The 27284-nt window shown below is 56.8% G+C and overlaps 1 protein-coding gene across 5 annotated transcripts; it reads right to left on the reverse strand.

Moving 5' to 3' along the window:
- CARD10 (caspase recruitment domain family member 10) lies at window positions 1-27100 on the reverse strand. Of its 5 annotated transcripts, XR_002126462.1 has the most exons (23): window positions 26857-27100; window positions 26440-26691; window positions 25423-25560; window positions 23583-23908; window positions 18488-18679; window positions 17416-17619; window positions 16686-16811; window positions 15349-15540; window positions 13892-14026; window positions 13442-13557; window positions 12533-12561; window positions 11979-12099; window positions 6600-6759; window positions 5639-5750; window positions 5226-5231; window positions 4857-5100; window positions 4620-4689; window positions 4074-4188; window positions 3474-3576; window positions 1982-2140; window positions 1785-1900; window positions 1209-1321; window positions 827-975 (listed from the first exon to the last, which is right to left on the reverse strand). XR_002126462.1 is itself a non-coding variant. In XM_019664638.1 (22 exons), exons 1-22 carry the CDS (start codon window positions 27005-27007, stop codon window positions 738-740), a joined length of 3303 nt encoding a protein of 1100 aa, XP_019520183.1. In that variant the 5' UTR covers window positions 27008-27098; the 3' UTR covers window positions 1-737. The 5 variants fall into 5 exon arrangements, 4 of the variants coding, with proteins under 4 accessions (XP_019520183.1, XP_019520185.1, XP_019520184.1 ...); XM_019664638.1 differs by lacking the exon at window positions 4074-4188 and having other exon boundaries at window positions 1-975; window positions 26857-27098; XM_019664640.1 differs by lacking the exon at window positions 4074-4188 and having other exon boundaries at window positions 1-975; window positions 17416-17571; window positions 26857-27097.
- Between the last annotated feature and the right edge of the window lie 184 nt (window positions 27101-27284).

Genomic DNA, 27284 nt, shown 5'->3' on the forward strand with positions numbered 1-27284 from the left:
TTCTATGACAAACTGTTTAATGTTCCATATGTGCAGCTTCTGAGTGAAAAAAGGCCCATTAAAAATGCACGGGCGGTACATTCCGGTTGGTGGAGCAGCCTGCCCCCTCCCCACCTGGCCCTCCGGGAGGGGGCAGGGAACGGGTGCTGTGAGAACATGGTCCGAGGTGTGCTCACCGGGCACACGCGTGCTAGTGCCCAGGTGTCACGAGGGTGGGGGGCATGACATTTACACAGGAGAGAACCACAAACACGTGTATGACTAGAAGACACAGGGGCACAGGTGACAGTGGGCCAGGGCGGCCGCGATGCCCACGAGGGGAGGAGGTATACACAGGAAATGTGAGTCGGACGGATGGGACTCACGAGGGGCTGGCTCGAGGCTCCTGTGAGTAGAACAGGCTGAGAGTCTAGGAGACCTCGTGTGCCCAGGGTGTAGGGACAGACAGGAGCCTGCCCCGTGAGAACTTGGGTGCAAATCTATACACACGAGTGAGAACTCAGATGCTCTGGGGCGAGCAATGACGGAGGTACACAGACCCACGAGTGGGGACATGGAGACATGGGGGGCACACGGGAAGGCCTAGAACAGCAGCCATGTACGGGGCGGGTGGAAGATCTGCCTGAGGGTCTGGGAAGGCTCTGCACAGGGACGACCCCTCTCCACTGCAGACACCAGGGTCCCCACTGGTGGCTTCTGAAGTGTGTGAGGAAGCCGCAGGCATCAGAACAGGCCCCTCAGGCCTCGCTGCTGCTGCTGCTGCTGCCTCGGCCACTGCCACGCTCCACCCACACGAGACGGGCCTGCTCCTGCAGGATGCGGCCACGCACCATCTTAGCCAGCTCCTCCGAGTGGCCCCACGTGTGAGCGGGCACCTGCACCCAGGAGCAGGGCAGCCCCCAGAGCACCTGCTCCGAGCCGCGGCACTGGCGCAGCAGCTCCGAGTCCCGCCAGCCCGGCCGGCCCAGCAGACACCTGCCGAGAGAGGAGTGGAGAGTGGGCAGTGGGCAGTGGGCAGCGTGCCGGACAGAGACAGACAAAAGATGGAGAGAAAGACAAAGATATGGAGAATCAGAGAGGACGAACAGATGGAGGAAAACAAAAAGAGGCATGGCAAAGAAAGATGGAGGAGACAGAGACAAAGAGAGAGTGACATTCACAGAGAGGAGGTGGCTCTGAGGTCCGGCCTATCCCCCCACCCGCCTCACCTGACTTCCCGGACATTCTTCTCGGTCACCTCCACGTGGATGACAATGGGGTAGATCTCATTCTGGACCAGTTCCCGCACGCCCCTCGCACCCAGCTCCAACAGGCAGTGCTTCTTCTCGGGGGAGTCAAGCTACATTTTACTCCTGGCCCAGAGACACTAATCTCCCTGCCTCCCACCCCGGGCCCCATAGCACAGTCCCCACCCAAAGGGACCTTGGCAATGAGGGAAGAACGGGGAGGGAAGGCAGGAGACCTGGGGAAATAAGTCACTTCGCGCCTCTGGACCTCAGCCTCCCCATCTGTAGGATGGAGCTAACCCACCCCCCACCCAAGCCAGCTCCCAGGGTAGGGGCGAGTTGGAGGCAAATAGGGCCAATAGGTGAGATGTATCAGCCCAACACCTCAAGGGTGACCCACATAAGGTCGACTGCCCTAGCCCGTTCACTCACAGGTGAGCAAACAGGCCCACAGAAGGGGAGGGACTTGCGCAGAGTCACTCTGCAAGGGAGCAGCACACGCCTCCACTCGCACTCTGGCTCTTGGGCCCAGAAGGCAGCCCGCACCCCAGCACCTACCTTCCCAACAGACTCCTGGATGGCTCGGATCCTGCTGCCCAGCCCAGGGGTGGCGGGCCGGGCCTTGGGGGCTCCAGGCGCTGAGGGTGTGCACTGTTCCTCCCCAGACAGGCTTTCTGCAGAGCGAGGAGAGGCGGAAATGAAGGGCTGCCCCAGAGTGCCACTCTGTCCTCCCCTCTCTCCACATAAAGGCTCACCCGCTGGGCACACTTGGAAGTCCAGCCGGGAGTTGGGCAGGTCCAGCAGGTTGCGGATAAGCCGGGATGCCAGGCACTCGGGCAAGAGCACCACAGGCCGCAGGGAGGGCACCAGCAGAGGCTGCACCAGACTGTAGGGTTTGAGGCTCCGCTCTGGCTCTGGGGTGGGCGGGGAGGGGGCGGAGGGAGGTGCAGAAGAGATGAGGGTACAGGCAGGGCCCCAGCTCCTCCTTCCTAGGTGTGGCCACCCCCTCCATTCTCAAAACCCCATCACCTCCTCTCAAGCCCCCCATCTTTTTTCCCTTCCTAAGTTCTGCTGTGCGCGCGCGCGCGCACACACACACACACACACACACACACACACACACACGCTGCCCTGCCCCCTTCCTCGCTGGGACTATTGCAATAGGCTCCTCCCTTGATCCTCTACCTCACTCTCGCCCCCTACAGGCCATTCTCCACTTAGCAGCCAGAGGGAAGTTTTAAAACTAAAGTGAGATCCTGTAACGCCCCTGCTTTCAATGAGCCAGTAACTTCCCACGAGTCTCAGGAGAAAGACCACATCCTCCAGGCGGGTGACCCAGCCCTGCCAGGGCCTGGGGAGGCAGCAAGTCACATGCCGCATCACAGACTCTACTCCTGCCACACAAACCTCCCTTCAGCTGCCTCTGATCACCGGGCCTTCTCCTGACCTGGGGAGGCTGCAGCCCCACCCTGGCACCTCTTGGCCCAGTTAACCCTCAGTCTCCCCTCAGAGCCCAGGTCACACCTTCCCCAGTTCCCACACGTGCAGAGCACCCAGTTCGCCTCCAGCCCAAGTGTCACACTTTGCAATTACTATGTCCATGGGTGACAGGCATCTGCCTTCCCTCATCCTCAATAGGCGGTAAGCTCCAAAGGAGTTGGGGGACCACTGTGTCCTCTGGACCAAGCACAAAGCATGACAGAGCTGGTGCTTGATACCCACTTGCTATACTCAGCGTCCTCCAAACACACCAGGCACAGCTACGCCTCTGTGCATTTTCACAAGCTGTGCTTTCTGCCTGGAACAAACTTCGTCCTTGAAAGCTCCCTTCCAGGAAGTCTTCCCTCACCACCCTCTCCTCCTTGCCTCTCAGAATTGCTACTCCCTCATCTAAGCTCCCCCAGCCCCTTCTCCATCCCTCCTCTGGCCCAAAGTCTCACCTCACTGCCTCCAGGAACCCACTCTGGGGTCCTCATGGCACCTGCCACCACACACATGTGAGAAGCACAGCTACACATGCTCTGCCAGGCAAGAACAAGCCCTTGCTCATGCATGTCCCACACTCATACAGACTCACAGACACACTCAGAAACATGCACCTACCCCCACCGACCGGCTCCCTCAACCTTGTCGGCCCATCTCCCACCAGGGGGAGTATTGTCTCTCAGACACCCAGAGACACCCAGAGGTGCACACTCCTGGACTCCATGGGCAGCCCAGGCTGCACCTTCACACCTGTGCACTCACCTGTGCAAGGCTCCAACAGCAGCTGCTCCTGGGGGTCCCCTGCAGGGCTCCCCACATTCTTGGGCTTCACCAGCCGCAGCTGGTCCAGCGCTCGCTTCTTCAGCTGGAGGGGGCAGAGGGAAAGAGGTGCACCTGTGAGCTCAGCTGCAGTCCAACCTCAGGGAGGGAGGAGAATAAATGTGACGCCCGGCAGAGGGGACCCTGTGCCACTCCTGTCCAGACCCCACGGAACAGCGCCTCCCCACCAGGACTTCTCCTGCCCCCACCTGGCCCAGCACAGTCCCCCAGGCAGGACAGGACGACCATCACTATGGGCTCAGGGAAGCAAGCCTGTCGAGCCAGTGAGAACTGGAGGAGCCCTAGGTCTACCCACCCCCACCCCCACTTTCTAGATGGGCAAACCGAGGCCCAGAGACCAGAGGAACCTAATGTCACAGAAAAGACAAACTTTGGGATCTCTTCCAGTGAATTAGCAATGTGGCCTTGGGGAGGGAGATTAATGAAACCAATAACGACAGCATTAATTAGGCCAATAGCTGACATGTATCAAATGCCTCCAATGTGAGAAACAAACTAACTAGGTCCCAGGTGTGCACGGACCATCGCAGCCTTCCATGCGGGGGCGGCACACCAAGCAGGCAGGGTCAGTCCCCATTTTACAGATGAGAACACAGAGCCTCCAGGGGACGTCAGGTCGTTGTCCAAGGTCGCACAGCTGATAAGTGGCAGAGCTGGCATTCAAACCCAGGCAGTCTGGCTCCAGAGCCCACGCTCTCAACCCCCTGTCTAGTGCCTCTGAGCCTCATGCTGCCCAGCGTACAGGGGGAGGCTCACCCAGCCCAGCCCTTATCCAGGGACTGGAAAAGGGATGTGACCGTTATTTTGACAAGTGCTCACCATGTGCCAGGTAGGCTCCTGAACACCAGGCACACTCTATCTCATTTACTTTCACGACTACCCCGGACGTGAGCCCTGTTGTTCTTCTATTTGCTGGCACATAATAGATGATCAACCAAGCCCAAGTGAAGGAGCAAGGTGGGGGGCCTCCCTCCTCTTCCTCCCCCAGGCTGCCAGAGACTGAAGCCTGGCCTCTCTCTTTTGGACCCCAATCTTAGCAGCCCTCCCAGCTGACCCAGCCCTACTTACATTACTGCGGGGTCCTCGATGCCGGCTGGAAGGCAGACATTTCTCCTGAACTTCCAGGAGCTGCTGAGCACTGAGGAGAAGGGGATGTGTCATCGGTTTGTAGGGAAACACCTCCTCCCATCTAGCCCCCCATCCTGCCCCACAGGATGGTGACGGATTGCAGAGGGATGAAGAGGCCCCCATCCTGGTCCCAGCTCCCAGTGCGACCCTCTCCCCAAGTTCCTGGCTCTGCCTCACTTCTTATAATTGGGCACTGTGCCACGGTCCAGGTCCCGCAGCGTGAGGGGGTCAACCCGTGTGCAGAACCATTCCTGCCGCCGCTTGTACATCGGGTCCACCAGCCGCAGGATCTCTTGGGCCTTCACACACAGGGCATGGGGGTCTGCCCGTTCAGGCAAAGTGAGGTTGGCTCGAATGTAGAAGGGCTCGGGGCCGAGCCCCTTCCCCCAGGCATCCAGGGCCTCATGGAAGGACTGGCAAGCTGGGCACGGACAGGGCATGGGGCAACAGGGAGGACAAGAGAAGGATGAAGTCAGGAATCAGCCTCTCAAAGCCTGAGCCACCAGGACCCCGCCTTCCCCTTCTTAAAGTGGCAGTCCGATATACCTGAAACTAATATAATATTGTGTTAGCTATATTTTAATAAAAATCTTTAAAAAATAAAATTTTTTTTTAATAAAAAAACAAAAAGAAGGGAGTCCAAGGCCCAGAGACAACGGGTCTTGCCCAAGGCCACCAAGCCCACTGGGGACAGAACCAGGACTTGAACCCAGATGTCTGGACTCCTGTCCAGTGCTCCTCTCACTATCAGCTGCTTACTGAGGACAGAGGGAGGGCACAAAACACAACCACCATGAGGCAGTGACATGGGAGGGAGGGGCACTGCCAAGAGGTAAGAGGCGGAACAGCATCTCCCTCTCAGGCCTGTTGGCCCACCTCCACCCTGGGCTAAATCAGCCCTCTCTTGGGCCCTCAGCTCTGACCTTCTAGAACTGGTGAGTCCCCCAGGCCAGACTTACCCTTGGAGTCCATCAGGAAGGGGAGTGTGGACGCCTGGCTCCAGGGCAAGGTTCTCTGCTGGGCCTCACTTCCCAGGCCTGCCCCCTCCAGCCCAGCAGCCTCTGTCCTTGGCTGGGAGAAAACCAAAGCATGGAGGGAAAGAAGTGAGCTTCCACGGGCTGGACCGCCCTGGCCCTGGAGGAAGACGGAGTGTGGGCCTGGCCATGTCTCATAATTCAGATGGCTCCAACTCAGTGGGCAGTCAGACCCTGCTCCCATCAACAGGACTCCCCACCCAGCAGGTTCGTCCAGATGCTTCCCATATTTAAAAGCCAAGACCTGGGCCGGCCGAGTGGCGCGATGGTTAAGAACTGGCTTGGGACGCCAGAGGGCCCCGGTTCGGATCCCACATATGAGGGTCAGTGACACTGCCCTCCACAGCTAAGATGCTGAACAACAGCTCGACCTGGAGCTGGGCTGCGGTGGGTCGCCAGCGATGGCACAGGCTGCAGCCCCTGTGTCAGTGGGTTGCCATGGGCTACTGTGTGTAGCCAGCAGCCAGCGTGAGCGGCCAGCAGCCGCAGTGAGCGGCCGTCCAAAAGCCAGCAACTGATCTGCCTCGCCTGGGAAGAGCGCAAGGATGGTGTCAACTTGGGCCAGTGAAACAACATCCTCCACAACTAGACTGAAGAACAAAACGACAGCAACTTGTCTGTTCCCATCCCCCAATTCCCGAATTAAAAAAAAAAAAGCCAAGACCTGTCAAGGTAGTCTGTCTGCCCACCTCCCATTCCCTGCCCTATCAGATTTCATTTCATGCTGGCATAGGCAGTGCAACCAGCAGCTAATCCCTGAGCCCCCTTCTGGCCATTCCCCAGAAACTCCACCCAGTGACCTATATCCACCAATCAGAAGGCATTCAGCCCGGGCTAAGCCACTAACTCCACCCCCAGTCCAGAGCTGGGGTAGGGGGGGCCTCACCTCTCTTGGTTCCACCCTGGCAGACCCCGGCCCAGAGAACACTCCCCGAATCGCAGCCCCAGACCAGCTGTCCCCAAGGAATGGCAGGCCATCAAGGCCTCTGTCCTGGGGCTCAGGTCCTCCAGGGGGACTCCGGCCAGACACCTGGATGGCCAGAGACCTGAGAAGACAGAAGGGGATGTGAGTTAGAGTTCAGTCAGTATTTTGATTCAGATCAACATTCTTGGAAAACCACAGCGATTCCGCAAGTATGCCATGACGCTCCCACCCCCAGCCCATTGCACCATTGCCTTCCCCCTCTTCTCTTCCTGGCAAATTCTGCTCATCCTACAGGGCTCAGGTCAAAAGCGACCTCTCTCTCCCAGACCCCAGCACAGAGGGTCCTGCCTGCAGAAGCACACCATCTGCACCTTGCATGTTGCCTTTTGTTTCCTCCATCAGAAAGAACACCCTCAGAGCCAGCCTGCTGTCGTGTGCAGCTCTGGGTCCCTAGCACCAAACACAGTATCCGGCACATAGTAGATGACTAATAAAAGCTCGTTACGCTCACAGTCTAGAACACAACACAGATCAGAGATGGTCACAGCCGGCAGCGGGCGCGCAAGGGGGAGTGGCTTCCCAGAGGAAGGAGCAGCGGGGCTACACCACAGTGAAGACAGAAGCCCTTCAGTGATAGACAGAGAGGAGAGGATGTTCCAGGCTGCAGGGCGGGCAGGAGCTGGAGGAGGAGAGGACAGAAGACAGAACGTGTGGAAGAATTTACTGACAATAATAACAGCCAACACTTACTGCGTGCTTCCCATGTGCCAGACACCATGCTAAGCTCTGGGCTCTAATTTAAACTAATTTAACATCATGAGAAACAGCTCCCAGAAAAAGCAAGCTGTAGCCAGCCTGCGGGCGGGGGGGGGGGGGGGGGGCACAGCATCTGGCCTACCTCTCATGGTCAGTGGGAGCCACTGATGGTTAAGACCAAGAGTCACCAAGATCCTCATCATGGCAGGGCTCTGCCTGTCCCTGGATGAGAACTGGTGAGGCCCTATGGCCAGGCTCAGAGACAACCAACCGGAAGTCTCCTCCATGGCCTCCTGGCCCTGGTACTGGGAAGGGGAGAAGCCATGGTCAGCAGGTATGCCCCAGATGAAGAGGTGGCCCAGGCAGAGTCCAGGTACCCACCCACCTCCCCACCCACCCTGACAGCTGCAGTACTCACAGCCAGCCACACTGCCCTGCTGCCAGCCTGGGGTGGGCAAGGCTGCAAGGACCTTAACCCAATCAGCACCCAGGCAGAGGGGGTCACTTTGGCCCCAGAGAGCCTGTCTTGGCTTCCACACCCTCAGCCAGGCCCAAGGGGCAGGGGATGGACATGGGCGCTGCCTTCACAGGCTCCTTCCGCCCTGGGACTCTCCTGGGTGTTATCGAGGTGGCATGAAAAGGCCTGGACAGAGCTGGGAGGCCTGAGGCCAGGCTACGCTGCCCAATGGCCTTCTGGCTGGAGCCACACAGTCCAACGTCAAACCCCAGCGTTCACTGTGCCCTAGATGCGAGTGCGTGAGCTGGCTGCTTGATTCCCAGTCACCACATCTATAAAGCAAGGACAGTAGTGGCCCCATCTCCCACGGTGGGTGTGAAGGTCAGACAAACATACAGATAATACAGGTAGAGGGGGAACCCCGAGGACTCCGGGGGCCTTCCCACTGCAGGCCTGTTCCTAAGTGGGAAGTGAAATTCTGTTGTTTAATAGAATGGAATAGAAAATGCAAGCTGTCTCCCTTCAAGTAAATCCAACTCCTGCCTCATGACCCTTTTATTTCAGGTATGTGTGCAGGGTTTTTCTCACTGTGGGCTGCAGACAGAAGAGTTTGAGAAATGTGGCGTGGAGGGTGCCAGCAGGAGCTCTGGGGCCAGACGGCCTGGCTGTTTGACCTCCAGTCCTCAGCAGCCCCATCTGCGTCTACCTATTTCTTGTTTAATTCAGTGAGTTAAACAGGGGATGCTCTTAGAACAGCACCCGGCAAGAATTAAGTGCTCAGTGAAAATCAGATATTCACTGTTATCAGGTGTGATTCAGGACAAGTCACCCCCGTGTGGCCCGCAGCTTCCCCACCTGTTTCAAATCCATAGTTGACACCCCATCACAGATTCCCTAGAGCAGCGGTTCTCAACCTGGGGGTCGCGACCCCTTTGGGGGTTGACCGACCCTTTCACAGGGGTCGCCGGGTACTCATTTGTGGGCCTGGAGACGGATAGAGGAGCGGTGTCTCGGTTCCTAAGACCATCGGAAAATATGTGTTTTCCGATGGTCTTAGGCGACCCCTATGAAAGGTTGAGAACCGCTGCCCTAGAGCAAGACCCAGCCAGCAGCCAGCAGCCAGCGCCCGTGCCCGCCGCCCTCTGCCTGGGCACGCCCCTCCCCCACCCCCTGCAATTCCAGCACTTGGCTCTCCACCCCAGGCTTTCGGGCTCCTCTTGCCAACTCCTGCTGCTTCCTGAAGACCCAGCTAAAGCGTCCCCTCCTTCAGGAGCACTTGCCCACATCCCCCAAGTGACTTCCCTGAGCCCCCACAGCCTGGGGCTACCAACTCTCAGCACTTTTCAGAGTCCACCTGGGGGCTTACTGGGGGCAGGGTTCCGTTCAAGTCCCTCTCGGCAGACAAGCAGGAAGATGTGGGCAGAGAGAGAAACATGGTGGGGACAGGGCTGCCTGCTCCAACCTCCTGGGACTCCTGGGTCTCCAGCAACACAGTCTGACTGACCCCCCAACCCTGCCTGCGGGCAATGCAAAGGATGGGATTCCCTGTCCCCCAGGTGAGGGCTCCTAGCCCCCTTCCCCCAGTGTCGGGTCACAGGAAAACAGGGGGGAACGGGACCAGTCCTTCACTCTGTCAACTCTAAGCACTGATGACCCAAGTGGTCTCAGTGAGTGTCCCCACCACCCCCGCTCCAGGACACTGTGGGAAGATCTCCAAGCAGTGTACATAACTGCTTTGTTCTAAATCAGGGACCTGAAAATCCAAGATGTGAGCAAGCCACACAGATTACCTCATTTAATCCTCCCAACAACCCTACGGGAGACATCTATTATTCCCCTCATGTTAGACAAGAGTGAAACTGAGGCACGGGGAAGTTATAACTGGACAAGCGTTGCACAGCTGGTGGAGTCAGGCCATGACCTGTTCACACCCCTGTGCAAGGACGGAAGGTGCCCAAGTTCCTGAGTCTGTGAGCAAACGCAGGCAGGGGCGGTCCCTGGCAGGGGCCACAGCACCTGGTGCTCTCCCCACCCGCCCCGCCTGGCTCGGCGCCTCACTTGCACTCTCAGTTCTTCCTCACTGTCTCCCAGCTTGTCTATCTGTCCATCCATCCTTCGGCCTGCCCCAGCACACCCACTGCACATCTCCTCCGCCCTGCCCTGAGGCACAAGGCGCCCGGAGGGACAGGGGAGATGGGCTAAAAATATCCAGCATGTCCTAAGATTAAAAGTATAGATGGAAGGAAGGTCCTGTGGAGTATCCAATTCCACCACCAAATGGCCTTGGGACAAATTCCTGACACTGAGCCTCATTTTCCTTATCTGTATAACGGGGCTAAAAATGTCAGCCTTGCAGGCTACTCTGAGAATTAAGCAACAAGGTCAACAATAGTGTGAGCTAACAGCTAACATTACCACGCACTAGGAGCCAGGCACAGTTCCAAGCCCCACGGTAGGAACCCTGGAAATGCGCCCCCCAGTCCACCCGTGATCCGAGAGGACAGGCACTATTGTGACCCCATTCTACAGAGCAGGAAACAGAGGCACAGGGAAATTAAGTGACGTGCTCAAGATCCCACAGTAGCAGGCGGCAGATCTGGGATTTCAGCTGGCTAACAAAGTCTGTTTTCCCCCACTGGGCTGTCACATTGCCCCAGGACACACGCACTGGCACCTCATCTCCCTCTCTGCTGTCCATCCACCTCTTTCTCTCTCTGCCCACCACCCCTCCCTCCACCCCAATGTGTGTTCTTCCCCCATCTCACTCCTCCCCAGGAACAGCGTGGGCAGCAGAGGTGGCCCGATGATCACATGGCTCCTGCTCCCGGCGCCCCCTGGACAGCAGCCAAGACCCTCGCTGCAGGTCTGAGCTGGAGGGAGGAAGGGCCGAGGCAGGCAGGAAGGGAGGCACCTCCACCCCTTCCCCCAGAAGCACGTCCTGCACAGGGAGAAACAATGTCACACTGGGCCGGCTGCCGGGGGTGAGGGTGGGGGCAGGGCCCTGCACACAAGCCTGGCCAAGCGGCTTCCAGAAGGCGGGAGGCCCCTGGTCCTGCTCTGCACTGATTTCTTGTGCGACCTGTCCTCTGTATCCAGCATCCCCACATTCCAGCTCTGACATCAGTGCTTCCTACACACTTTCCAAAACCCAAGTCTGATCAGGTCATTGTAGACCTTGGCCAGGGTACTTCCCAGTTGTGTGACCTCCAGCAAGTCGCTTCAACTCTCTAAGCCTCAGTAAAACAGAGCTCTGTAAAACAGGGACATAATGCCTACCTCCAGGGACAAAGAATGCTGTGAGGCAGCCAGCAACTATCCTGCATTTAGTAATAGCTACACCCTCACACGCTTCCCAGGGTGCACCAGCCAAAGTCCACGCTTTTCGAGCCTGACTCACAAAGCCTGCTGTGGCTGGGCCTCCATCCACCCCGGACCTTGCTCCAGTCAATGCCAAACTCCAAATCCATCCCTAGACATCCTCTGTTCTCTCCCTCTTCCAGTCACCCAGCTGCCCTCCCTACCTGCTCTCTCTCCATGGTTGAGTTCAAAACCCACATCCTCAGCCCGGCCTTCTCTATCACCCCTCCCAAGGTCCACCTGCAAACTTGACCAGGGAGGCCACTCATCGACCAACAGAGTTCATTGCCTGCAGCCCACTCTAAGCCAATGTGTTTCATGATTCCTGTCCTAGGTTTGTGGCCAGCTCAGCGGCTGGCGCTCCCTTGGTGGCCCCACCCCACCCACAGCATGAAGCCTTCCTGGGTGGCGCGGTCCTACAGGAGCTCAGAGCTGGGGAGGATGGGCAAACGGAGTGTCGGTGTCTTTGCAGGGTGCTCAACTGACATGAGTCCTAGACCTCAAAACACCAACACACAGAAGAGATCACTACCACCTTGAGCCGATGAAGAAACTGAGGCCCAGAGAGGCGAAGCAACCAGTCCCAGACGATAGCGGCGGTGACAGGGCTTGAACGCACGGTCAGCCTGTGTCTGAAACCTTACTATTCTGATAGTTGTCTAAAGCAAAGGCTTAGCTGCTGCTCCCTCGCACCTCGCCCCTGCTCACCCTACTCCAGGAACCTGAGACCCAGAGCCCCTACCTCCACCTACCCCAGGCAGCTTCCGTACCTGTTGAGATCCAGGCCGCAGCCTCTGGCCAGGAGGCTGTCCGGCTTTCCCAAAGGCCACACACTGTCGGAAGACGAGGACGACGAGAGGCCGGGGGACCAGGGCTTAAGCGTCACACTCCCTGGGGAGGAACAGTGAGGTTCAGAGGTGCTGGACTGAGGGACTGAGAAATGGGCGAAGGGCTCAGGGATGGCCCAGGGCCCAGAGGCCTGGGGCCTTGGCAGGTTTGAGGACCCAGGAACACACTGGACCCACTGGCTTCAGAGCTGGGCCGGTGCCCGCCAGGATGACCCCTCAGTTTTCTGGAGAGGGTGAAGAGTGGGCCAGAACTGAGGAGGAGCCCAGCACAGCACAGCCAGGACCAGACCTGGGCTCAGGGTGAACCAACTCCCCCAGAGGCTCTCTGAGCAGAGCCTTCCTGCCTGGCCAGGAAACAGTGGGACCTCAGGGAGGGAGACACAGGCCAAGGGCAGCGCAGGCAGCACTGGGCTCAGGTGAGCTAAAAAGCTACCCCTCCGGTGAGCCCTCCCCACGGAGTGCCCGAGGGCCCTTACCTGTGATGTCCGACATGCTGCTGAAGGACCTGAGCAGAGAGAGGGTGAGGAGGGGCCGGAGCTGAGACTCAGTGGGCATCTGCCCCACTCCCTCCTCCTGCCCTCATGCCACCAATAGGTTCTGCAGTCCCCAAGCAAATGCAGGCTAGACCCAAGGTAGGGGTTCCAGGCACAGTGCACTCATGCCACCATCTCCCCTAACCTCACAGGGCAAGAAGTTAACATCCTGACCTCAGCCCCGTGGCCTTCCACCTAGAATGCCCTGGCCTGTCCTTTAATGCCACCCCCTCCAGGAAGCCTCCCCTGACTTCTCACCCCTCATTCACCCTCACTTTCTACACTGTCATCCGTGGCTCCTGGGCCTGTCTTCCACGCTAGACCACAACCCCTTCACTGCACACCCCCTTCATGGCAGATTCACTCATACGATCAAGCCTGTGACTGAGACATACACCAGGAGTCCGCACATCCCTGTCCTCAGTCCTGCCACCAGTGGAGATGGCTGTTTTTATTTCTGGCTCCCGTTGGCTGCTGATGCCCAAACCTGGGGCCAGCTTCCTTGCCTGAGGTCCCTGACCCCTTGAAACATTCTCCACATGCCCTAGTCCTACACCACCCAGGTTTCCCCCTGGACTTTGGAACTTTGAGGCTCAACCTCCAGTGACTCTCCCACCAGGATGCTTGGCTGGGGCTGAGCCTACTCTGCCCTTTGGCCTTGTCTTAACCTCTGACCTCAGTCACGACTGTTAGTCTCAGGGCCTAGGTATACAGAGTGCCAGCCATTTAAAGGCAAAGGGAGGTGACTGCCTAAAGTTGACTCTGGCATTAGGGACTCTGGGAGGTGGCTGTTTCAGGAAATAGCAGCTCCACCTCTCTGGGCCTCTATGGCTCTCTTCCCAGCCTGTTAACCTCTTAGCAGGTGCAGGGTCCTCCTCACGCTGTCGGCGGAGAATGGAGCCGGCACTGGGCGGGAACGGCAGGATGGAAAGTCGGTTGATCTCCTTCTCGCTGTCTGTGGCCTTCTCCTGCAATGTCACGAGAGGGCCTGGGTCACCCCCACGGCACCTTCCCACAACTCAACACACCTAAGTCTGTCCCCATTCCACAGATGAGAACTGGGGCCAATAGTGGAGGAGTGGGCTCTGCAAGATTATCGTGTGTGAGTGGTCCCCCAAATTGCCCAGGCCCAGCATGGAACTGGCCCTGGGTGAGCTTAAATAAGGCGCTTGGCCTTCGTGGGCCTCAATTTCCTCATATGTGAAATGGAACAGTCAGTAAACTGGAAAGCACTCTACACGTTAGTAATTATGTGAATGCTATTACTATCCCCCCATCTTCAGGGTGGGGCAGATGTCTTACCAAGGTGTGGGGCTCAGGTACCCCCATGACAGCGGCCTCCCCTGCTGCTTCTGGGCCTCCCAGCGGGGAGGGGAACTCGCTCAAGCTCCAGGTGCTGCTGAGGTTGGAGCACAGGGAATGGGAGGAGGCACAGGCCTGGGAGAGGAAGGGGTAGCAGAGAAGTCAGCAGTGCTGGGCGAGGGCCAGCCTCGGTCACTGACTGAATGTCTGCTGCGTGTCAGGAACGGGGACACAGCAGGACTGAGGGAGCCGGGTCCCTGCCCTCACGGAGCTCTCAGCCTAGAGGAGGAACACCAACTGTAAACATGCAGACAGGTGAAGGAAATGGCTCCATGCTTCCACGAGAGCAGGGAAGGGACGCAAAGGCCCACCCAAGCTGGTGGCATCAGAGTGCTTTCCTGAGAAAGGTGGTTTGAACTGAGAACTGAAGGATACGAAGGTGCTAAGTAGATCAAGTCGGGGCTGGGGGCAGATGGTCTAGGCAGGCAGAACAGAATGTGCGAAGTCCCTGGGACAGGAATAGGACACATTCCAGGGATGGAAAGGCTAAGACCCAGAGAACCAGGCTGGAGAGGGGAGGGACTCACCTGCAGGGCCTCTGGGGCACAGTAAGGGGCTTTGTCTTTATGTAAGAGCAAAAAAACCACTGAGGGTTTTAAGAAGTGAGAAGTCACAGAGTCACACTTGCTTTGTTCTATTCCTCCAGGTATTAAACACCTGGCCAGCTGATTATCTCCAAGCAAAGCCAAGATGGGGAAAGGCAGAGTTCCTGACAGAGTCCAAGAACTAGTATCTAGTTTACAAGGGGTCTTGGGGTCCAGCTCCAGTATTGGCTGGCTGTGTGACCTTGGGCAAGCCCCTGACCCTCTCTGGGCCCTGCGCAATGAGGGAAATGGACTAGCTGACCTCTGAGGGACTTTTAGGGTTTATGTTTTGCATTCCAAGATGCTCGCAGGCCCTCGGGCAGCCAGGCTTCTCCAAGTGTACGAAAAGACAGGCTTCAAACTAGTCTTAGAGCCCCAGAAGCAACCCCAGAAACTCAGAGACCCACATGCCTCTGTCCTGCTCCCTAATGCACCAGCTCACACCCAACCAAGCCGGAGCTCCCCACCGGACTGGCATAGTCTCCATCCTGGCCAAGAGTTCCCTCCAACACCAGCATATTCTTGGGCCCAGGGTGAGGGCTCCAGCCAGGACCCATGTCCCCTTCCCAGAATGTGCATCTTCTCAAGCCCGGCTGAGGGTTTCCAATGGGTCCGCTGCGGTCCCACCCCCACTGAAGTTTCCCACCCAGTCCCTCAAGTCCCACTCCAAGCTGAGGTCTCCTGCCAGTTCCCCCACGTTCCTCCCCCTGGATGAGCTTCCCCACCAGGTCCAGCATGTCCCCAGCCCTGACCAAGAGCTCTTGCCAGGACCCCAGCATGCCCAGCAGGACCCCTGCACCCTGCCCCTGTCACCTTGAGGCAGGGGCCTCCCTGGGCCCGCTGCAGCTGTGCCTCCAACAGGGCCTTGGTGCCCTCCAGCCTGGTCAGCGTGGTCAGCAGCTCGTCCCGCTCGGCCTCCAGGCCCCGCACCTGCTTGCGGTACTGGTCCTTCTCGATGAGGCTCTGCGAGTACTGGAGCTGGATCCGGTCGCGGCTCTGGATGGCCTGGGAAGAGAGGGCGAGCAGGGTGAAGGCGCCACACTGACTCAACTGTCCTGGCCTCTGACCACACGATGGGGGTGGCAGCAGGAAAAGCATTTCCTGTATGCCGGGCCCTGTGCTAAATATCAGCTAATTTAATCTGCACACTAACTCTCCAAGTTAGAGATTCTCATTTTTTCTCATCTTATAGATAAAGAAACCAAGGCAATCAGGGGCAGGGCTGGGAGTCAAGCCCAGGCAGTCTGGTTGCAGAGTCCAGGCTCTTACCATTTCCCTAGAACAACTTAAAGCTCTGTGAGACCTACTGTGTGCAGCCAGCCTTAGTCACCACATCCCGGCTAGTGGAGGTGCCTGGGTTCACACCCAGCCCATTGCATCCAAAGCACATTTCCCCACAATGAAGGTCAGGGTCCCTGAGGGCTGGGCCTGTGGCCCAGACCTGCCACCCACTCCCTCAGGGGAGGCTGGAGCCAGAGGCCCAGGGGCCAGGAGCAACCGGGCGAAGTGCAGATCCCTGGACCCACACAGGCCACAAAGTCAGAATGTCTGGGGATAAAGCTGCAAATCTGCCTTTTCACCAAGCCCATCGGGGGATCCTGAGGCCCATTCTGATGTGTAGGCTTTAACTCCTCTACTGGGATTCAAACTTGGTCCAAAGACAAAAAACCCCTGCCCTCCCCACTGAGTGGGAGCAGCAGGCAAAAACACTGGGGGCCCAGAGGAGCTGGCCCGGGGTCCTCAGCCCACCCTGTGGCTTTAGGCGATAAGAGCCATGGTGCTCAGGGCCTGGGAGCCAAAACTTTTGAGAATTTCTTCATCAGCAAATATTTGCAAGCACCTCCCCTGTGTAGGCCTTGTCCTTGATGTGGTGAGAACAGGGATTCAAAAATGAGCATCAGGACCAACTTTCCTGTCACAGGAGCTCAGATGAGGCAGGTGTGCTCAGAGGGCAAGGCTGGCGTATCTCGAGCGTTCAAGGCCCCGTGTCTGTGTTTCTCCCGGCCCACTTGCCCCCCACTCCCCCAAATGGATCAGTGCACTGTTGAAGTCTCTTTTCTACAATTCTAGTACTGTCTGCTTCTCTTGGTCTGCTGCTTTATGAGAACCAATGGCCGGGCCAGGGCCCTGAATGCAGCAGGCGGGCTCACCTGGTCCCTCTCCTTCTCTATCTCCTCCAGCTGGGCCAGGACGGTGGCCATGCGGTGCTTGTACAGGTCGCAGTCCTTCTGCAGCGTGCGGTGCTTCAGCCGCAGGTCCTCCATCTCCTGCAGGTACTGTGGGTGGACGGGTGGGTGGGCAGAGCAGCAGAGGGTAGAACGTGCCCAGGTCAGACCACAGGGCTGGGGACCAGGGGAAGCTAACCAGCAGGTGCCCAGCAGGTCCAGGGAGCGAGCCCTGAGCCCCAATAACAAGTGCCCACCCCCCCACAGCTGGGCCTGACTTCACCTCACTAGGCCTCACCTGCCTAATCTGTAAAATCGGACTAACAACAATGACACCCTCCCGGCTAACCTTGGCTTCCCCGTTTTAGCTGCAATAGGCCCTCCTGCCCTGCTGTGCTTCTCCCGCAGCCCTCGTCACGCTCCGCTACATGAAGTGGTTGACTTAGGTGTAGGGCATACGGTTTGTCTCCCCTCCAAGAATTTACTCTCCACAGGAGCGGACATTTGTTTTGTTCACTGATGGACCTCAATAAATACTTGAGAATGAATGAATGCACAATTCCTAGTGCAGTGCTTGGCACACCTGCAGGGAAGGTTGGCTCAAGTAAACTGGTGATGCCCACCACCGTCCCCCTCCCAGGAGCCTCCCCAGGCTGTTGGCAAGAAGGAAGGCAGGGGCGGGGCCGGGTGGGGGGTGGTGCCCGGTGGATGGCACCTTGTCCCGCAGTTCCTCGGCCCACTGCAGCTCCCCCTGCACGTCGTGCAGCTTCTGGCACAGCTCCTGCCTGCTGTCCTGCGCCTCCCGCCAGTCGTGCTCCAGGATGTCAAGGAGGATGCGCTCTGAGCCTGGGGCCCCGGGCCGGCTTGCCTCCTGGGAGTCAGAATCCAAAGCTGCCTCAGCCTCTGGCCCAGAGCCCACCTTGAGTGTCAGGGGGAAGGGGGATACGCAGCCTTCAGCCCTCGGACCCACCCCACTAGCTCTTCCACCTCGGCCAAGGGCCTTGACCTCTCTGAACCACGGTTTCCGATATGTAGGGTAGAGCCCCACCAGCCCTGCCCACTCTCCAGGGAGCATCTGGGGTGCAAATGAGGTAAGTGGATGAGGACATGCTCAGACAACTTCAGCCAGAATCTTGCTCCTAAACAAGAACCAGGCCCTCTCTCTTGCTCTGGCCCTGACCCCGTCACCCAGATCAGCAGACGGATAACTATTTCCAAGTCCTATTCCCACCTCTCTGCCAGGGGGTCTTCATAGGCGCTGAGCCTGGCCCAGGCAGGTAGACTATAGGCCCAAAATCCAGACCCACACCCCAGCCAGGTACCCTCAACCCTATAAAACACCAGAGCCCTGGCCCCCATCCTCCACTTCCTGTGTGGAGCAATGGCCAGGTGGCCAGCCCACACTGCCACTGACCTGCCACAGAATACCCAGCAAGCCCCAGGGCCACCCACCCATACCTTAGGGGTCTCAACCTTTCCAGGGTCACAGATTGCTCTACAAATCCGAGGAAAGCTGGGGGCCCTCTCCCCAGGAAAATGCTCATACACAAAATCAGGTGCACAGCTTCAGGAAGTTCAGGACCTCCTGGCGCCACCCACAGACTCCAGACTAAATGCCAGGGGAGCCAAGCGCTAAGGGCCCTCCAATCAAGGCTTATGGCAAGAGGCCAGCCAGGGTCCCAGCCAGATCTCAGGTCCCGGGTGTAGACTCCTCATTCTCTGGCCTCAGGAGGATGAGTGAGCAGCAGGAGGGTCTGACCCCCCCAGCGCTGCCCTGCCCCATGTACCTGCTGCCGGCCTTCCTGCAGCTCCTGCAGGGACGCCGTCAGCCGCTGGTTCTCAGCGCGCAACTCAGAGACCAGGTCAGTGCTGTCTGGCTCTTTCTCCTTCTCCTCGGCCCCGGGGAGTGGCCCCCTGGCCACGCGCAGCAGTGTGCACTCTTCCTCCAGCCGGCTCACCTTGAGCTTAAGCTGATCCACCTGGGCACCGAGAGAGACATGGGTAAGCCCGGGGGGCGGGGGGAATGGGACCCCAATAAAGCCAATAGGGAGAGGTCCTGCTCCTCACTCCTGAGTGCCCCCTGGATCCCCAGAGAGATCTGAGCAGGAGTCCTCCTGGACTTGTCTATGAAGAAAGTACAGGCTGGGCAAATACAATGGGGAAGGAAGGCGACAGCAAGGCCAAGCCACTTCCCCAGGGAACTCTGTTTCAAGAACCTGTAGGCAGAGGTGCTGCATTATAGCACATCCGTCCATCCCGCGGTTTCGACATGCAGTACAGGCAATGGAGCCCAGTGCCAGCACGGTGGAGGAGATGGAGGGCTGCACCAAGAATACGGGAGAACCAGGGTCTGGGCCCAGCTCCACCTCTAACTCAGGGTGGCCTTGGGCAAGTCATGGCCCCTCTCTGTACCTCAGTCTCCTCATCTCCAGGGGGAGAGGAAGAAGAGGATGGTTTTGAGGGTCTTACCCAGGAGGTTCCCTTCCCAACCAGTGACCCAGCTCAATATACACTCATGAAACAGATGTGAGTCTGCTCCTTTCTCTAAGACATTCCTACCTAGGCCCCCATTCAGGAGGACGGTGCTGTTGGTTCATCCCCAGTAAGAACTCCAAGCCAGGGGTCCAGGTTTCAAATATTACCACTTTTACCCTCTGTTATCCTGAGCAAGTCGCTTACCTCCTCTGGACCTCAGTTTCCTCATCGGTAAAATGGGCCCATTCAATTCCCCTGTTCCATCACCTGCCTCCCAAAGCCATTGCAAGAATCAAATAAGACAGAGCGTGGACAGAGACCTTTAAACTGTCAGAGGCTGGATGTAGAGCTGCCAGGGGTGTGACAGTGGCTGTCTTTACAGCTTTAAATAAAAACCCCAGAATCCCAACCTGTTACCCATTTGGTGTGTGCAGCCAGAAGCTGGCCAGGGTGGCGGATGGGTGCTTTGTGGTGGCCACCTGGCTGAGAGCAGATACGCATGACCAGTTCACTGGATTATGAGTGTACTCAGCCAGAGTTACTTTCCAAATTCAGGTGGGGTCTGAGGTGGCTAGACAGTGACAAGAGTAGCAGTAAGTGGCAAGCCACAAAATGAAGTCATTGTTGGGAAAAGGGCACCATGACCTCTGGTGCTACACTCAGGCGTGCCAACATCTGGTGTCCTAGGAGTGCCCTGGCCTCTCTTGGAAAATGACTTGTAGCCTCCCACCTCTCAGAGACAAGGATGGCAACACACACACACACACACACACACACACACACACACACACACACATACACACACACACACACACANACTTTATGTAAAGTGCTGGGCACAAAATTGGCGTTTAATGACAATGGCTAACAGTTTTGAGAGCTCATCACATATTCTATCCAGGACATATTAAGTACCAGTGTTTTCCAGAATTAGCTCCTTAGAGTTTCTTAACAAACCCCCAAGGTAGATCCTCCTGTAATCCCCATTTTTCAGAAGAGAAAGCAGCTGGAACGTGTGCAGCCCTATGACCGATACCATTGGTGCTATACTAAGCATGGGGGAGGGGGCCCCACCCAGACCTGTGTAACAGCCCCCCACACACCTGCCCTGGACCAACCACTTTAAATTAAGTTGCTTAAAGTGGTCAGAAGAGGGAAATCTCCATTTTGCCCACGGACATCAAAAACTGAAGCTGCAGGGGAGGCGAGAGAGGGAAGGGCAGTCCAGGCAGCAGGAACAGCCAGCGCAAAAGCCCAGGGGTAGAAAATCTTAGTTTCCCAAAGCGCCCTTCATTCCTCTCACTTGCTGGAACTTGCACCATTCCCAGCCATCGTCCTGCTCACCACTGTCCCCATGACTCAGACCCCCACCAGGGGAGGAGATGAGGGGTGTGGGCGGGCGCTGCCGCAGGCTGGTGAATAATCGTTCCACTGGCTTCGCTGAGGGAACTTCACCTCTGTGCTGGGCGCTGAACTCATTCCATCTCACGCAAGCCCAGGGGGCGGGCCTGTTTCTATCGCAGGTACAAGTGAGGAAGCCACGATCATAGGCAGGGCTGCCCTCTCCCAGACAGGAACCTGGTGACTTCAACTACGCTTGAGAGAATAAGTAGTCTTTCTGTAGACCAGGAAACCAGGATCAAATCCCTCATTTGTTACTGGGCTTTGGGGAATTGGACACCCACTCCCCTCCACCCACACCCACCCCACTCCCCTCACCCCCCANACACACACACACACACAAGGGTCTGGAGGCTAGGTCAGGCAATTCCACGATGCTCCTCCTCCGCAAAGGACTCAGAAAGAAATTCATGACTCTCACATTCCTTTCCCCTCACAAAACATGCTTTGTGAACTGCCAGAGAAAGACAGCTAGTTACAAGGGCAAGCGTGGTCACACCCTCTCCAGCAAACCGCAGCCACACACCACTGCCTGACCCTTGGCCAGCAAGCTCCCCCGATGAGCTCAGGGCACAGAGCACCTGGGAGTCTTCACTGAATGCCAGGAAATGCGGATGCATTTAATCCTGGTGGACAAACTCACTTAGCACAAAATTACAGCGTTGGTTCCTTAAGTTTATGTTGGTTAGAAATAACAGCTCATTAAATTCGCACCTTATAAAACACAGTATTAAATCACAGCCACCACACACACCTGTCCCTGGGGGAAGGAGACCCAAGCTGCCAAGACAGGCGCCATCAGCTGCTCTGTTCATTTCCACCTGCAATGCCTTTGTTAATTTTGTGGCAAAAAGCCCCCAAAATTTAGGCAAATTTGCAGGCGCTATGTTTAAAGAAAAACTTATCTATTAATTGAATTTCACCCCTTACTCTCTACCCTTAGACTAGGAAAAAGCAGTCATTCTCTGCGTAGTGGCAGATTACCGTAATTATCCCCATGTGGTCATACTATGCACCTAATCTGCATCAGATCAGCCTGCATCTAATCTGGAGATACAGAGGCACTTCTAATGCCTCTTCTTCATCCCTCTACCCCACCCCAGGAGACCCCAGACAGCTGTACATACACACATAGGACACCCCCCCCCCACCTCCCGCAGTCATATGCATACATCTGCCACTTCAGGGGACCCAATTCACAATCACACCCAACCCAAAGGTGAGACAAGCCAGGCCAGCCGCAGCCTCTCCCAACACCCCTGGGCCAGTGGCCATCATGCTGTCATCTCTGAGCAGCAGAACCCTTTCTTCCAAAATTTCACAGCAAGTCTCATGTCCATTTCAGAAAAAGAGGACATGGGTAAAGAGCGGGGACCCCAGCTCCCTACCCCAGCCAACAGTGCCAAGAGCAAAGTCAGAAATTCTCTATCTTGGGACCCTGGCAAAGTGCTATAACCAACCTCTCTGTGCCTCAGTTTCCTCATCCACAAATGGGGACAATAGTGGCCCCACCTTGTCCCAATAGAGTCGCTGGAAAATTCAAGGAGTTGGTGCATGGCAAGCAGTGAGGACCCTGCCTGGCTCATAGGAGGTGCTGCTTCGTTGTTATATCATCCTGATCCATGACCTCCTGCTCCCATATGATGAAGAAACTGAGGCCCAGGGAGGGAATCCTTGCCCATGCCACCCTTCACTCAATCTGCAGCCAGTCTTTGGGCCTCAGACAGCCCCCTCTCATGCCAAACACCAAGCAGACCGTTAGAGGACAGTCTCCTGGTCACCTCCCACCCACACATTAACCTCCTACACCCTCCAGCGGGCCTTACAGCCTGGGCCCTTCAACCTGTGGTCTCAACACCCACAATCAGGACTCACTTCCCCAAACATCAACCTGCCGGCATGCACAGCCTCAGACTCCCGTACACAGATACACTCACACCAGCAACCTCCTACGGGCACCTGTCACGGCCAGCAACACCACAGCCTTAGCCGAGACTCATGAGGTCAGGAGGTTTCAAATCCCATGGTCGGAATACCCCGTGGAACCTGGCACAGTGTTGCTGGAGATAGCCTACTGTGTGCGGCTGGCACTGTTAAAACTTTGACAAGCATTAGCTCGTTAAATCCTTGAAACAATTCCCTAGGGAAGTAAATTACCACTTTTATCCCCATGCTAATTACCAATAAAACACCAAGAAAGCGAGACTCGGCTTCCCAACCTGTAAGAGGCGCGGCCTCACTCACTGCTGGAGAGGACTGGGTGAGGTTTCACCTGGATGCGAGCAGGCAGAAAAGCATCATGGGGTGGAGACCAGCACTGGTGCCAGGCAGACCTGGTTCAAATCCAGGCTGTTCCATTTCCTGGCTTTGTGATGAGGAAGTCCCTTTACAACCTAAGCTTCAGGGTCTGGGTTTCAAAATGAGATACTAGACCATGGTGCTTTCCTGGGATCGTATGACGTGACACATGTAACCTGCATGGCACACAGCAGCACTTAATAATAACAACAACCTAATGGTGATACAAGCTTTGAGCATTAACTCTGTGCCAGGCACCGGGTGTCTTAAGTTCACAGAATCCTCGTAACTCGAGGTTTCTCCGCCTCAGTACTTACTGACATTTTGGGCCTGATAATTCTTGGTTGTGGGGGGGCTGTCCTGTGCACTGTAGAATGTTTAGCAGCATCCCTGGCCCCTACCCACTGGATGCCAATAGCACACTCCTAGCTGTAACAACCAAAAATGTTTCCAGGCACGGCCTAATGTTTCTGAGGGGCAAAACTGAGAACCCCAGTCATAACTCAGTGAAATAAGTGCCATCAACACCTCCATAATGCAGATGAGAAAACTGAGGCACAGAGCTGTGAAGGGACTTGCTCAGGGTCCAACAGTTGGCAGACAGTGGCTCTGGAACACGAGCTGGCTACCATATCACTGTTTTGGGGGATTTTTTTTTTCAAAGATTGTCTCTTCCCCACTCAACCCCGCCCATCTCCCAGGGCATACCGCCAGCTGTAAGTCACGGCTGCGCAGCACGGCTGAGTTCTTCTCCTCACTGAGCTGGGCCAGACGCATGGCAATCATGTAGTTCTCATCCTTGAGCCGAAGCAGCTCCAGGCTGCTTGCCTCCCAGTCTTCCCGCAGCCGTTGGCAGCGCTCCTGAGCCTGCTGCTGCTCCCGCAACCGCTGCTCCAGCCCTGCCCGCTCCTCCTCGAGCACCCGGACCCGAGCCTGCAGCTGCTGCTCCCGCTGCAGCTGGCTCTTTCGGGCCTCCCGCAGCCGCCGCACCTCCGTCATCAGAAACTGGGTCAGGCCCTCAGGCCCCTCCTCATCTGCCGAGGACAGGGGACAGAAAAGTCAAGTCAGGCAAATAAAATCCAGCAAACCGCACAGAAAAACCCACACCATAAAAACACTAGAAGGAAATTCTGGAGTATATTTTTATAATTTGGGGGTAAGGAAGGCCCTCCTCAACAAGGCACAAAATCCCAGAGCTATAAAAGATGGGACAACTCCACATAAAAAAATGTTTAAATTTCTGAATAATGAAAGATGTAACAAACGAAATTAAAAGACAAGCAACTGAGCAGGAGAAAACTGTAACAAAGTATTCAGAGCCACAATATATAAAGAGCTTTTACAAATCAACAAGAAAAGGAAACCAACGAAATAAAAATATGGGTAAAAACTATCAGTAGATAAGTCCCAAAATAAAAATGGCTAACAAACATAGGAAAATATGCTCAAACTCACCAGCAATAATAACAATAATAGCCACTAACATTTTACTTTATTCTTTGGGATATATATATATATATATATATATTCACTTATTTAATCTTCATGACAACACTTAAGATAGGTACTATTATTGTACCCACCTTAAAGACAGAAAAACTGAGGCACAGAAAGGTCAAGTCATTTGCCCAAGGTTTACTAACTAGTAAGCTGTGAAGTACTTCTCAATGAAGTACAAACTTAAAATAACATTACCTTTGACATATCAAACTGGCAAAAATGTTTTTCAATGATCCCCAGGATGCATGAGGGTATGGCGAAATGGACACTCATATACTGCTGATGGGATGTATGTTGATTTAACGTGTAAAATACACATACTCGTTGACAAATTTTACTTCTCAGAACCTCTCCTCCTAAGCATACACAGATGCACATACAAGTATGTTCCCAACATCATTTGTAAGGTTACGAAACTAGAAACAACCGAGATGTCCATCAACAGGGGGCCAGTTAAATGCCTTACGGCACAACATCACTAATGAACACTATGCAGTCATTTAAAATAACAGATGTGGGAAAATCACAAAAATCAGTTCTGAGAAAGAGCAAAACACAGAGCAACACATGTAGGATGATCCCGTGCGCACGCGCGCGTGTGTGTGTGTGTGTGTGTGTGTGTGTGTGTGTGTGTATAAATGCAAGAAAAGGGAGACTCGCCAAAGTCTTACCAGCAGAGCAGAGCTGAAGGAAAAAGTAAAAATCTTTTCTTTTTATTCTGAAATCACCTGGAGTGTTTGAATTTTTTACATAAGAAACTGTACACCCATGCATGCCTGACACATGCATGTCTGAAAATAACTTTAGGGGGAAAGAACTCTTTCCCCTTGTTGAGTGTGTGGGCTCTGAACTCAGGCTAATTGAATTAGGACCCCAGCCCCACACTCAAGTCTGCTGTGGGACCTTGGGCAAACTGCTTCAGATCTCTCTGTGCCTCAGTCTCTCTATCTGGTCAACAGGGATAATGGGAGTGCCTCCCTGACAGGAATGGGGCAAGGAGCATCTGCACTGGTGTCCGAGGTGCGGCACCCACAGTGGACCTACTCACCAAGGATCATGGAACAGCGCTGGGCGGGCTCTTGGCCGGTGAGCAGCGTGAAGTGCTCGGGGTAGTAAAACTCCAGGGCTTCCAGGAAGGCCTCATAGCCCCTCTTGCCACGGCAGCGCAAGATGTCCATCAGACGCCCTGCGGAATGGCGGCGAAAGGGTGCCCGGGGTTCAAGGTGAGAGATTTCCCCAGTGCCTAGCCACTTCCTTCCCCCACAATGTTCTAGGGCCCACGTTCCCCAGATAATTAAGCCACAGATACACACAGGGACCTGTCTCAACACATCAGGGGCAGATCCTGTCTGCCACAGCCAGGACAGCCAGGACAGCCAGGACAGCCAGGACCCCCACCAATGCCCCTGTGCTTCAACAGCGCCCCAACCCCCTCTGCCTAGTCCCCTACACACACAGAGATCAAGGTCATCAAGTGCTGCCTGGCTTTTCAATGACACAGAGAAGCCCCCTCTACCCCCAAACGCAAAGTAAAATATTTCTCCCATTGGATTAGCCTAAAAAGTCCATTAGACCCTCATCCGTTCCAAAGGCACACCCTGTGAGGACAGGGAGAGGGCACACTCATTAAGCTGAGGTGGGTCCTGAGCACTTGGGGGAAGATAACTCTCCAAGGAGTGAGTGGCTCACAGAGGGACAGTGCAAAGAGAACCAAGGAGATCAAAGGGCACAGGCGATGCCAAATCCACCAGCTGTGACGCGGAGGTCCCAGGCCTAGCCTGCCCTGGCGACCACATCCAACCTCTGCTCTAATGTGGGCCCAGGAAGTGGGCGGAAACCCCAAGACGGACAAAACCCAGATGCCGATGTGGGCGCCGCGGACCCACCGGGTCATAGTGGTAGCGGGGGAGAAGGCAGGATGGTGGGCATACCAACCATCCCACTCTACGGATGCGGGGACCGAAGCCCAGGGGACCAGACCACCAGGCCTCACGCTCCGAAGCGCTCTGCGAGGCGATCCGGGGCACCGCCCGCTCAGGCCCGACCCCCGAGACCCCGGGCTCACCAGTGCGGTTGACGCGGCACGGGAAGCGGTAAGTGCTCAGCACCTCCTCCTCGTCCTGCTCGTCGATGACCCGGCACTGGCGCAGATACGGCGTGAGCTTGGCCGGGTTGAGGGTGCGCGTCAGCCGGTGCCGGACGCCCTCGATCCGCTCCCACAGGGCGTCCTCCTCTGCCTCGGACCCGGAGCCGGCCCCCGCCTCCTCCTCCGCCTCCCCCGCCTCGACCCCGCCTGGCATGGCTGCGTCCTCGGGGTCTGCGGGCCAGGGGCGCGGGTAGTCAGCGGGGCGCGCAGGGCTGGGGGCGCCGGCCGATCCCACCTCCGGGCGTCGCCCGCCCGGCCGCTCGCCGGGCGTCCCTGGGGTCCCTCCCTCGCGCCCTGTGGGCCCCGCGGTGCGTGGCCACCGCTCGCCCGACTCACCCCGCACGCCGCCGCTGCCTCGGGCTCCAGGCTCTGCGCTCGGGCGGCGGCTCCGCCGGCGCAGGGGAGCGTTGTCCGCGGTGCCCCGGGCGGCGCCCCCGGCTCCGCCCCCGTCCCCGCGGCCGCGGGGGCTGCCCGGGCCTCCCCACATCGTCGCCCCGGCCCGGCCCGAGCGTCCGGCTGGCCGGCCACCCGCACGTCCGCCCGCACGCCCTGCCTCCCCGCCGTCCGGCTGCGCCTCCCTCCCCTCCGCTTCCTGTTTCCCGCCGGCGCTCCAGGCCCGAGCTTGGCGGGGTCCGCGCGGCCCGCCCACACCTGCCCGGCCTTGGGGCGGGGCGGGGCGTGCAAGCTCACACTCCCGCACGCTGAAACACACCTTCCCGGTCACACACCGGCTCTCCACGCCCACGGCACGCCCCCCCCCTCGC

This window comes from Hipposideros armiger, unplaced genomic scaffold, assembly GCF_001890085.2.
Source record: "Hipposideros armiger isolate ML-2016 unplaced genomic scaffold, ASM189008v1 scaffold_426, whole genome shotgun sequence".
In the NCBI taxonomy this organism is placed as follows: Eukaryota; Metazoa; Chordata; class Mammalia; order Chiroptera; family Hipposideridae; genus Hipposideros; species Hipposideros armiger.